This window comes from Falco rusticolus, chromosome 2 (assembly GCF_015220075.1).
Source record: "Falco rusticolus isolate bFalRus1 chromosome 2, bFalRus1.pri, whole genome shotgun sequence".
In the NCBI taxonomy this organism is placed as follows: domain Eukaryota; kingdom Metazoa; phylum Chordata; class Aves; order Falconiformes; family Falconidae; genus Falco; species Falco rusticolus.
In genome coordinates this window covers 91,404,727-91,416,570 of record NC_051188.1, presented here as the reverse complement: position 1 = coordinate 91,416,570, position 11,844 = coordinate 91,404,727, and the positions used below count along the sequence as shown (strand labels likewise).

Sequence of the window (11,844 nt, the reverse complement as noted above, 5' to 3'; positions counted from 1 at the left end):
TTGCCCAAGAACACAAGGGGTGGGGAGGAAGTAATGGCCACAGCTGCACATTTGTCTAAGGAAGAAGAGGCACAACCAGGGCTCAGGCTAATTTCTGTTCAGGAAGAATCCTCACACCGTTGTATGGGTTTCGGCTGTTGTGCATGAAGAGCCAAAATCCAGCATTTTCAGACAAATACCATAACAGGAATGAAATTTTGCCTCAGGAAGCACTGAGCTAGGGCCTCAGGATTTGGCTTGCCAACCAAGGGCCAAGGTACAAGCAGAAATATTCATTAGAATAGCTGAAGAGCTGCCCCTTAAAAAACAGCCACACAATGGAACAATTTCTCAGCTCCTAAATATAGCAGCTAGCATTTACTCTATTTTTTTCTTCAAAAAAATAACACTTCTCTACTTTTCTTTATCACTGCAAATGAGAAATGGCAGTGTGTTTAATCTCTGGAACCACAACTCAAGATAAATATTGACCCTGCTGAAATCAATGGCAAAAGCTCCCACTGACTTATTCAAGCCACTAACATATCTTAGTTATATTCAATAACCTATTGACTACCTTATTTATCACTCCCTCATTCATGGCACTCTGATGACACCCAGTTTCTCTCCCTCTGTGGTGTACTAAGAGGTTGCTAAAGGTTCAAGATTGATAGTGTTCGTATTTACACTTCTGTATCTAGTGATATATTTAAACCACTGTAAGTAATTTCACTTACTGAAAAAATTCTGTATCATGCTATATTAATTATCTCAATTAAAGAAAAATGCAAACTTACAATAAAAGTTAAAACAAAATATCAATTATTTTTCTATACATAGGAATATTTAAATTTATATTACAAGAAATAAATATAAAAGTATCATTAAGATGCTTAAAAGTTGGTATTTTTCTGTTTATGTACATCACTACAGTTTGCTACTACAACATACAAAAAGTTGTAGACAGTGTAGCTAATGTTTTTAAAGATAACATCATTTGTATGCACAAGTTGTAACTTCCTACATTTATACAATACTACTATGCATTATATCCAGATAAACATAGTTGTAATGAAAAAGTCTAAACAAAACCTTCCCTTTAAATGTAAAAAACAACATCAATAAAACCTCTAATAAAGAACTGAAATGGAAATGTGCCAGCTGTAATTTGACATCCAACATACCTTGTCAAAATAGTAGCTTTTTTTTGTTTGTTTGTTTTTTTTTTTTTTTTTTTTAATAATTGTCCTTGTCAATCCATTGCATGGCTGCCTTGAAGTTCCAGTACCATATTATTAAATAAAACCAGTTCTTGGTCTGCTCACATTATGTAAAACTGTTAAAGTAAATCTCTACTTCACACTGTAAAACAATGTGCTGTTTAAAAGGAAATCACATTTTCTCAAAAAAAAGTTAGGCTTCCCCTCTTTGAAGTCCTTCTGAGTGAGATATGGCTTTTTTGGCTGCCTGTATCATCCTTTTCTTGAAATACAAGTTGTTTGCCTGAAAAGTCACGGAGACACACATCACCATTCTGTACAATGAAAGAAACACTGTTCTTCTCACTGGGAAGATGGCCTGTTGAAACAAAAAAAAAGAGCATCTCCTATCAGAAAGGTTCAGAATCAAGTCTCCCATGCTTTTTCAGTCACTGTAGGGTGTTCATGCACTCTTGTATTATTCCTGCAACAATCTCAAAATGTGGGCTTTTCTGTACATACTGCATATGTATTTCTTCTCCTGTGCAAAATCAGTAAGAGATCTGAGAGATGTTAATAAATTTTTGCACAATAGGATTCCATATTTTAAGCAGTGAAGGTCACAATTCTCAGGATGTAGACTTCGACTTGGTATAAATATAACTAGGTAAGATGCAAAACACTTTTCATTCTAGTTTTGCTTTAACAAGTTAAGTTTAAAAGGTCTCTCAGGTTTGCTATGCATCTGCAACAAAAGTGTTTGAGAAAATAAGGATTTTTTTTTCCTTTGAAAGGCACTCAACTTGCAGGATTTATTTCTGGAGGACAACTAGAATACGGCCTAGGTCCAATCATGGGTCTAGGATATATTAAGACTGATTCTTACACCTTTAGGTTAATCTACAATGAACACGTGTGACACCACTGCTGACTGAAGCCTATTAATGAAATGCTCCACAAATGCTTAGTTCACCGGATAGAATCTCCTACCTCTATGCATCACGTTCTATATAATTCTGATGAGAATCAGAATTTAATTTTTTTTTATTGTAAGTATTTGTGCAAATGCTTCTGGTTGGATTTCAGTTTGATTTTTGTTGGGGTTTTTTTTGTTTGTTTGGTTGATTTGTTGGGGTCAGGGTTTTTTTTGCAAAGCAGTCAAGTTTAAGAAAACTGCCAGGACCCTGGTATCATATGCATCACTATCAGTAGGAATAAACTATAAGGAATAGCGCAATGGAGAAACCAAAACCAGAGCTAGTATTTCTTTTGGGAGGGATAATTTTGTTAAACACTGAGAAGTGAGTTCACAAACTAAGATGCAGAGCTGTCATTTACCATTTATACCAGACAAAGAATTAATAAAAACCATAAAGCACCCAAGTTTGCTATTTGTGTTAATATTCACAACAATTCATACACAAGCATCATCATGATTTGGGAGACTTCAGTAAATCTACTGAAAAGACACAACAGTGAAGGTAGAAACGGTTTGTGGTTTATGGTTTAGGAGGAGAAGGAAAAACACTAGTGAGAAACCTCTAGGCAGTGAAAGATGATTCTGTTACAGGGATCAAAATCTGATCCTCTCTAGTAGTACAGTTGTAATCAGACACAGAATACCTCAAATATCCTGGAGCGGAATTCTGCTTTGGCTCTGCCTCCCCTTTCACTCTCTCACTACCTCAAGCTCCTGAACTCTTCCAGAAGCAGCAGGGCCCCATTACAGGATGCTCTTCAACTATTTCTTGTTGGGGTCACCAGATGGGGAACTATTTGGTTACATCCCTCCCCTGCACTTAATCCTTCCCACAGAAAGGATTCTACTGCTTGAGTGTCTGGGCTGGACTGCTCCTCTATTCCACTTGGGCCAGATCCCCCAAGCACACAGGTTTAGGATCAGTTTACCCAAACATTTCCTCCAGAAAATAATCCTTCACTTTAGACAGACTGCATACCTTCCAGCAGTTATCCTACTGATTCAAGCAGATGTCAGCATTATCAGCTGCATCGAAGTCTCATTGGCAAACTTGTCTTTGGAATGAGAGATGGCATTTTTTTAAATAAAATGTGAACATGTATTTCTAGCTGATAAAGCTTACTACCAGTTTGAAAATGTAATGCATATAAATTTGACATCTCCAGATGGGAGTTTAAGAAAGTGGGCTTGTGGTGATGGCTGCCAAACAAAGATCACAAATTACATGCACAACTTCTGAGCTGCCACTGGACCCACAAAATGGCAGCAATGGCCCAACAGATTATGCAAACCCTCTTAAGTACAAAATCTAATATTTAACTATTAATTTAAAAGTCCACCAAGCACTTAGGCACAAATGTAAACAGGGCAAGACGAGCAGAAGAGCTTTGCTAATTCAAATCAGATAAAGACTGAAATGACAGAAAATAACCATACTTGCTGACACTGTAACTGTGTATATATAGCTGTTTAAACCCCGCCTGACTACAACTGTTTCATATTTTAGAAGGAGTGTTCAAAATAGCTGTGCCCTAATGCTAGGGTAAAATCTGAGAAGAAAATAAGGCTATTCTGTGAACAAATTCAGAAAGGTGGGTTCTGTTCCTCAGTTATGAAATCTGCAGGTTCAGCCATGTGATACCTGATGGTAGGTCCCCGAACATGCAGACCTGTAAAAGAAAAACCAAAACCAAGGAAATACTAGTATGCCATCAAAAGACGAAGTTACACAGTCGAGTAGGCAAGCAAAGCCACAGGTTGTATAGACACCCCAAACTTACCATGGCGAGTCATTCAATCCTGGAATAGCATTTCAGTGGAAGCAGTGAGACCAAAACCTTTAAGTGTTTACAGCTCAGTGCATTATGACATAGGTCTTAATTTCTACAGTGTTTTCTTGTTGGAACTCTTTTGAAATAAGGCATTGGAATGTTAGTTTGAAGTTCTGGCAGTGAGAGTGGGGAAATCCGGTACAACTAATTAGGCTTCATGTTTCCACCTAACACCAGTCAACTACCTTTTGCAGGCATTTGCTCAGCTCTTCTAAGATACAGCTGCCCCATGTTTGGAAGATTTAAGTGTAAGCTCAAAGAGCTTTGCTGGGAGGACCAACTCTACCCAAGTATATGTTTAGCGTCTTTTTGTGGGAGTCCTAAAGACCCAAAAGAATTACTTGATCAGTGAAACTATGCAGGCAAGGTATCATACAACCCTTCATATGAATGGAGGCTGTGGTACAGGGTTCACAGCATCCAAAACATACCGTAGAATACAAAAAGAGATGAGGTGGGTCACCCGAGATGTCTGTGTTCATGAGTGTATAGGAACAAAGTGCTATTGAAGTTCTTTTAGCTGCTTTGTCTGAGAAGTTGGCACAGGACATACAGACTCTCACCCTGGAAAGATCTAATTATATGACTAAACTAGGACGGAACTGGAGCATGTCACACAGAACTGACATCGCTCAATGGTTTAGACCATCAATTTTGCATCTCATTCTAAAATACTACCCAAATCAACAAAAACTTATTCTAGAAAGCCACATCAGGACCATTCGCTCAGCTGCTGCAACAACCAAGCTCAATAAAACATTTCTGCTATCTTTCTTTCTGTTGAGAAAAGTAGCCAAAATGCTTTTGTATCTGTGTACGAGCATGTCAAATGTCGCAGGGAGAGGTGGCACCTTTCATGAGATTAACTAACATGGCTGGAAAAAAACCTGCAAGACATGCAGGCTTTTGTGCCTGAAAATTTCTCTTTGAAAGAGAATTGGAAAAGTATTACTTCTACTGAAAAATACTGCCTTGCTTGTATTTAATGACAGCGAGAGTTCTGGTTCTCAAATGATCTGTTAGATACAAAGTATGTTAATTATTACATTGTGTGGTACCCAAACAGAGAGGTTTGACAAAAAAAACCCAAAACCAAAACAAAACAAAAAAAAAGCCACCCAAGAGGAACTAATTTTACAAACTCAATTTGGAAAACTATTCAAGGGCATGTCCAAATGCCATTTCCTGAAGTGTTGCTATTTCTTTACAATATGCAGCTAGAACACCCAAATGGACAGTAACCTATTAAGAGGGCAGCACATTCGTATTCCATAGCTTTTACTCTGTACATCTGAGAGATTATGCACTGGGATTATCCAATTGATTATCTGCTGTCTTCCAATAGCATATGCCAGGAAACAAGGACAACACAGCCTCTGTCAGCATGTTCTACAACTTCATACTATCAACAATCTAACTGATAGCATGACTTCTTAGCCTCAGCTCTTGATCAGTTGGGAAAAATACCTCAGGCACACAGGAGTAACATCCTCTACATTTTGCTCAACTTTGGCTTTTATACATTACAGATTTAGAAGTTATTTTTCTCTTTGAAAAAGTGATTCTCTTTACTGTAAGAGCTCAAATCATAGGCATGATGTTTGTCCAGCAAGAGTGTGGAAAAACTAACTAGATTATGTCTATTGAAAAAAGATAATTTTTTAATAAGTACATTCAATGGAGATTCATATCTTGTTTTCTCAATACACAAATAAGCCACACTAATTTGCAAGTGAAATTGAAGTGCTACCTACACCTGCATTTCAACTTCTCAGGAGCAGAGGAGAGGGTAACAGTTCAGAGGACAGTACTGTGTTAGAACAGGAACCATAGAGAATTTTACTTCTGAAGAATTGTTTCCTGCAACAACGATATATCTGCTAGGCAAAAACATCCTTAAAACACTACAGGGGAAATAAAGAGCTGTAGAGAAATTAAGTTCCATTACTTAACTCTGTAGACAACAGTGAGCCCTCCTAGCAGTGCTCTCTTCACTGAGGTGATTTTGTAAGTCAGTCTCTATTTTCTCTTTTCCTCTCATAAGCAGCTACCATGTGAGCATTCCATTAATGTTTTTCCTCATACTGCCTCCTACATAATTTCTTTCATACTTTCAAGCTATATTATTATCTTGTATGTCTTTCTTCTTCAAGCAATGTTTACTTTAATAAGGTTTTAAATATGAACTGTTTTAAAACACGCTTGAAGTTTTTTGTCATATACTCAGGTGACAAGAACAGTTTTAACAGCAGCTTCTGGTAAGTAATTGGTCTAATAACAAATATTACTTAGTATTTGATAGATAAATCAAGAGTTCCCACTGAGTAGGAGAAATGAGCATTTTAAAACTGTCTGTAGTTCCCTAAAACAGATGTGTGGTATTGTTTGTGAGGACCCCCTGAAATACTCAGACCTGATACTTATGAATAATATTTTGTCAGCACTTCACTTTACATCAGCATGATAGAGTGCAGCACTTCTGTTTTAAGACAAGAAAAAAATAGCTGAGAAATACTATTTTGCATTATACATACCATTTCCATTTGCATGCACTGAGTAATCATTATTCATTAGCAGTGTTGTAGAGTTAGTGGAGTTACTGTTTGACTGTAAGGAATTGGAAGAACTGGATACTCCTTGATTTACAGTCTGCTTCTTTAAACCATTAGTAGCAGTTCTACTCCAGTCTACAACAGATACATGTTACAGAAGATAGCAGAACTCATACAAGCAACGTATAAAAATATAGATAATAATATAACAATTAAAACAAAAACAAGGGTTTACCCACTCTCCTCATAGTATTCTAGACAGAATTTATTCTCCTAAGAATTTAATGATTCTTGGTGTGTAAAATTATTTCAATCTAGTTCCTTTTTCTCTTGTCCCCTTTTTAATACAAGCATCCAACTGTCATAGTTTTATGACTACAGACCAGATCAAAAAAGTAACTGAAGTACAGTTGATCCTTTAAGTTAAAGTGTATAAAAAGTATATAGCTTTATGAGAAGTCAACTACTGAATAACAAAATAAAAAAATCATTTATAGTCTTTTTAGTTTAAACTGTCTTCATCTTGTTTTTATGGAAGTCATTGGTAAAGCTACAGTTGATTCAGAAGCCAGAACAAATCTTACAGTTTCTAGCTGATCAAAAGTCTTCTGCAAAGACATGCCTTTATACTGCAGTGGAAGAGATCAACTGCAGTTAACAGCTTAATGCAACAGCCTGTAAGAACTGCATCAACTACCACCTTTAATGAGTAATTTTTGAGGTTTATTATACCTTGGATAATAAATTAGAACTGCAACTGCAGCAACATGATTTACTGAGTATTTTTTTTTTAAAAGACTTACAAAATACTAGGAACTTAACACCAATTAGAAGTATTCAGAAATAAAAGGAAAAAAATATTAATATTTACCAGAGTTTTCAGCCAGTCTGAACTTCCCACAACAGAGATATCTTCTCCACTGTTTACGGACATTCTCCTTTGTTACACAATAGAAGATAAAAATGAAGAACCCTGCAAAGCAATAACATTAAAGAATGTTGCAAAATTTACTTTTACTGCTTCTTAATGAACAATGTTTTGGTTTTCTTCCATTTCTTTTAAATTTCTAAACAAAACTAACGACACCTTTCTTTGGTGAAAAAGTTCACAACTCTGAACACTGAATAGTAGTTTCCCCTTACATAGATGAGAGGAATCATACACACAAAGGCAAGAACAACAAATACAAACAAATCCACAAAGAGCATAAAAGCTTCCTTCTATCAGTTAAGAGGGGAAAAATTCTGTAGATCCTCAAATTTACTTAACACTTTTGGAAAATCATTCAAAGCAATGCTGAACAGAGGGCCTGATGGCACTGTCAAGCTATGCATCTGTTAGCACAAGGTGCAACACTGCTCCATCTTTTATTAGCAACTAGCCTGTTACCACCAACTGTAACAGAACCAGTAAAATTTTGAGCATTCATGCAAAGAAAACAGCTTGTATCTAAGCCAGTAATAAATAGTATCCCCTTTACCACAAATTCTAAGCCAAATATTTTCTAGAAGGGCTGAGGCTCACCCTTGTCTCTTGGCAGTGCCACATGACAGACTCACTGCCGGCTTCTCATTCACTTCTGACTGACACAGGGTGGGACCTAACTTTCCCTGCTTAGAAGTTGATCATCATCATCCCCCTTTAAGAAAAAGTGGCTCTCAATTTTTGCACAATTTTCCAGCTGTAATGTGTCCCTGATAACAGATGTGTTAGGTTTACAATTAATAGAAAACAATATGAAGAAAAACTAAATGATCAGACTGGTGCAGACACACGTGTACGTTATGTTTACACTGTTTTTAAGGCCAGTGAAGCATGTAAAATCCCACTAGAAGAGATTACTCACAACTTTCTTAACTTTGTCTTTTAGGATGAATTTTTGAAAGTAACCAAGTGTTGTTCTACCCAGATGGCTCTATACCATTCTCAAATGCAGTTTTGAAACACTGGCATAAGCTTAATTAAAGTCAATAGCACCTAGCATCTAACTTAAAACCCGGTAAAAGGGGAACGTAGCTTCACATAACAGGTTACTCTGACCACATAAAATCTAGTCTTGTGTTAGTTCAACACATTTGCATGCAAGACCTGGGAAGATACGTGTTCAACCCGCCCAAGTTACCAGAGTAAGGTACTCAAAAATCAACATACCAAACAGAGGAGGGGTACATAAACTGAACTGTAATTTTAATTGCTTTAGTCTCCCTGGGAAATCAGCCACCCAGTCATCTAAAGTGCCACTGAAGCAGGAGTGTGGATCCAAACTTTAGTAGGGCAATTCAGGTATACTTAGATAACTGCAGGCACCTACAGTACCTCCTATTCATATGAAGGCTTCTGCAGCCTCTGAAACTCTGCTTTTGGATATGTCCAGTAGTATCTTGGCCTTTGCAAAGCTACATGCCTTCACACCTACTTCCTGTATGTTAAGAACTAAAGGTCATGCTTAAGAGTTAGACCACTACCTCTTTTTCGATGTTGCACCCTTTCCTGTCTTGACGGCCCGTTTTTGACTGTCACACCTCACCCTTAAGCCTTAGGGGTAAGTGGAGAAATGATACAGTTTTCACTAAATTAATTGCATTATTATGTGAACACTTAGAGTAATCAAGTATTTACAACTGATCTGTTGACTAGAGAAATACAGTCACTTCTAGTGGTGTCTGGTTTGCATACATTTTTAAAATGACAGTATTTATAGATATAAATATACTATACCTATAAAAAGTAGCTACTTTCCCATACCTTACTGTAACACAGCTGTAACTTAAGATTACACTAAAGCAGTATCATCTCTAATTTAATTAGTATGTTAAAGCATGTTAAATCACATCTTCATTGCTGAATCAAGAAAAGGCCATTTCCAAATGTTTTGTTCATTATATTATATGCAATGGGCTGTCACACAAAGGATGAACTTACCTTGCAAAGTGTTGAAAATAGTAAAGAGGTAAGTAAATACCTCATTTACTGTGAAGAAAGCAAATCCCCAAGTAATTCCCAACAAGAATGTGAGGCCAGCAACACTCCTAAGGTCTTGAATGCTGGTTTTTCTTTGAGCACCAAGTTGTTTTTTCTTTTTGATACGACAGAGCTGGATCAGCACAACAATGAACATGCTGATATTGATCAGGAATATCAGGCAAAAGTATCCCACAGCAGTAATATAAAAGACAGTTCTGTTTTTTATCCAGCAGCTAGAACACAAGAACAGTCTGTCAACCATTATCAGAAAGAGAAATTATGTAAAACAAGCATGAGATAAAGGTGTAGTTTGTTGCACATGCAAACCATTTTTGCCTCTTTAGTAAAAAGGATTTTTTGGCCAAAGGGTAAGAGCTTTCATATAGGCAATAAGCACAAAATACATGACATACTGCTGAGCTACACGGTTTCAAAGCTCTCCCGCTGCTTCCCTCCCTTCCCCACCTTTACTTTAAAGAAAAGCAATTTTACAGGACCTCCCTTCCACCCAACCCACAGAAAAGCACCTCTCTTTAACTCACAATTCATCAGGTCTGTTTATTGAAACCTTTCCAGTGGTTATAAGTCCATAATTATCTGGTGATATTGCCAACACAATGGACACAACTACTGCTGGTAACCCTAAGAGATTATGAGTAAACACATATTAAAGGTCTTTTCAAACCTAAACAATTCTATGATTCTATAAGTGAAAATCATGACAAAGACAATATTATGAGGACTTGAAATTACTCTATTTTTTCTATGAAATCTACAACTTGTTTCTGAAATTCATCTGTTGAATTCTGTTGACTACTGTTGTCTGAAAGAATCTAAAAACTGGAGCATTCAAACTGCTCAGGAGTGTAACTTCCCAAGAAACAAGAGTTATTCTCCACAGCTAGCTCCAAACCTTTCTGAATCAGGCAATAAATACTATCATTCAAACTGATTTAAAACATCAAATACAGCATAGCTGATTTTCTTTCCAACATCTGTTCTAAGAAATTGTTTTTAGTGCCTTCATTCATGTTTACTTAAGTAGTCAGAGAGAATAATCAGGTCCAGAATCTCTGCATCCTTTATCCAGTTAGACCTGTTTTGCTGCTTTTTGTTAGTAACACCAGTATCCCAGAAATGGAGTTTTAAAACACAACCGACACTATCTGTCTGGTAAATGGAAATATGCACATTCAAAATTGGTTCTATTGTACTGGCACAAGAAAAAATAATTATCAGTTTTCATTGCAGCAGCTTCAGTTCTGCAGTTAGGGCGGAGTTCCCTCCCTCAGAAAAGTGGAATATATAGGATCAGGTTTACTGATAATGAATACCTGATCACTGCAAGGTCGTAAAATTAATAACTGCTTCATTTTCATTTCTGAACTGTGTCACATTCACTGAAATACCTGATAAGAGGATTTATCTACATAGCATCCAAAAGAAAAAAAATACATACCCCAACCAACAATGCAAAATTTAAGAATGTATTTCCGCACATAGGTATTAAAGACTTTCACAAGGGCTAGATACATGTGGAAAGCTTCCAGGCCCATCCAGGTGAATGAAACCAAGAGGAAATAGTGAAGAAATACTGCAACTGCAATGCACAGGCCTTGTGTATCATACAGTGCAATCCATGAGTCAAGGAGGAAAATTAAGTTGAGTAGAAGTAATGCAGCACACAGCTGAATAAGGATTTTGGAGGGGTAGTCTCTCCGGATTTTCCTAAAAAAAAAACCAGATCTGTGAGATGACATCAATTACCCATGGGTCCCTGGCTCACCTCCTATCTTGTAGTCCTTAGTGCACAAACGTTAAGAAAAAAATCATTTATGTATTTTCATTCAGGTATATTGCTTCATATATTGCATTTATACACAGAGAGTAATTTATAAAAGATTTCCAAATTAACAGTCTGTATGAATAAATTTTGTTGTAATAAATAAAAAAAAATGTGGATTCTTAAGATTAACAATTTTTAGTACCATGATTTTTTTCTTTAACATTGTGTGTTGGACTTCTTGTTACAGTACTTCTAAAACACAAAATGGGACTATTCTTTATTGCTAAGATAGGTTAGGCTTTTGACTGGGCTTCTAAAGCCTTGATAGATACAAGTCCTTGATAACAGGATAATGAGAGAGTAAATGTGTGCTGAATAACTTCGAGAAGGATTTCCAAAACACAGTATGGAGGATTCAATAGTTAAGACTCAAACATAACAAAATGTTCCAACAAACAAATAAGAATACAAATTTATTTTTAAATGCTATCATTCTGCACTGCTCTCTGTATGTTATACTTTAAACACATTCCTTCACACTTCTATTATGAT

At 36.4% G+C, this 11,844-nt stretch overlaps 1 protein-coding gene across 3 annotated transcripts in view; it reads right to left on the bottom strand.

Moving 5' to 3' along the window:
- Positions 1-1,167: 1,167 nt before the first annotated feature.
- Positions 1,168-11,844, bottom strand: part of ADGRG2 (adhesion G protein-coupled receptor G2) — a 60,602-nt gene continuing 49,925 nt past the window's right edge. Inside the window, exons 23-29 of one of the 3 annotated variants that reach the window (XM_037377961.1) lie at positions 10,966-11,234; positions 10,049-10,148; positions 9,465-9,739; positions 7,413-7,514; positions 6,524-6,676; positions 3,800-3,827; positions 1,168-1,557 (exon numbers count right to left, since the gene is read on the bottom strand). In XM_037377961.1, the coding sequence (XP_037233858.1) occupies positions 1,542-1,557; positions 3,800-3,827; positions 6,524-6,676; positions 7,413-7,514; positions 9,465-9,739; positions 10,049-10,148; positions 10,966-11,234 (943 nt within the window). In that variant the 3' untranslated portion in view covers positions 1,168-1,541. Of the gene's footprint in view, positions 3,828-6,523; positions 6,677-7,412; positions 7,515-9,464; positions 9,740-10,048; positions 10,149-10,965; positions 11,235-11,844 lie in introns of all 3 variants that reach the window. The other 2 variants (XM_037377959.1, XM_037377960.1) reach the window with 2 other exon arrangements.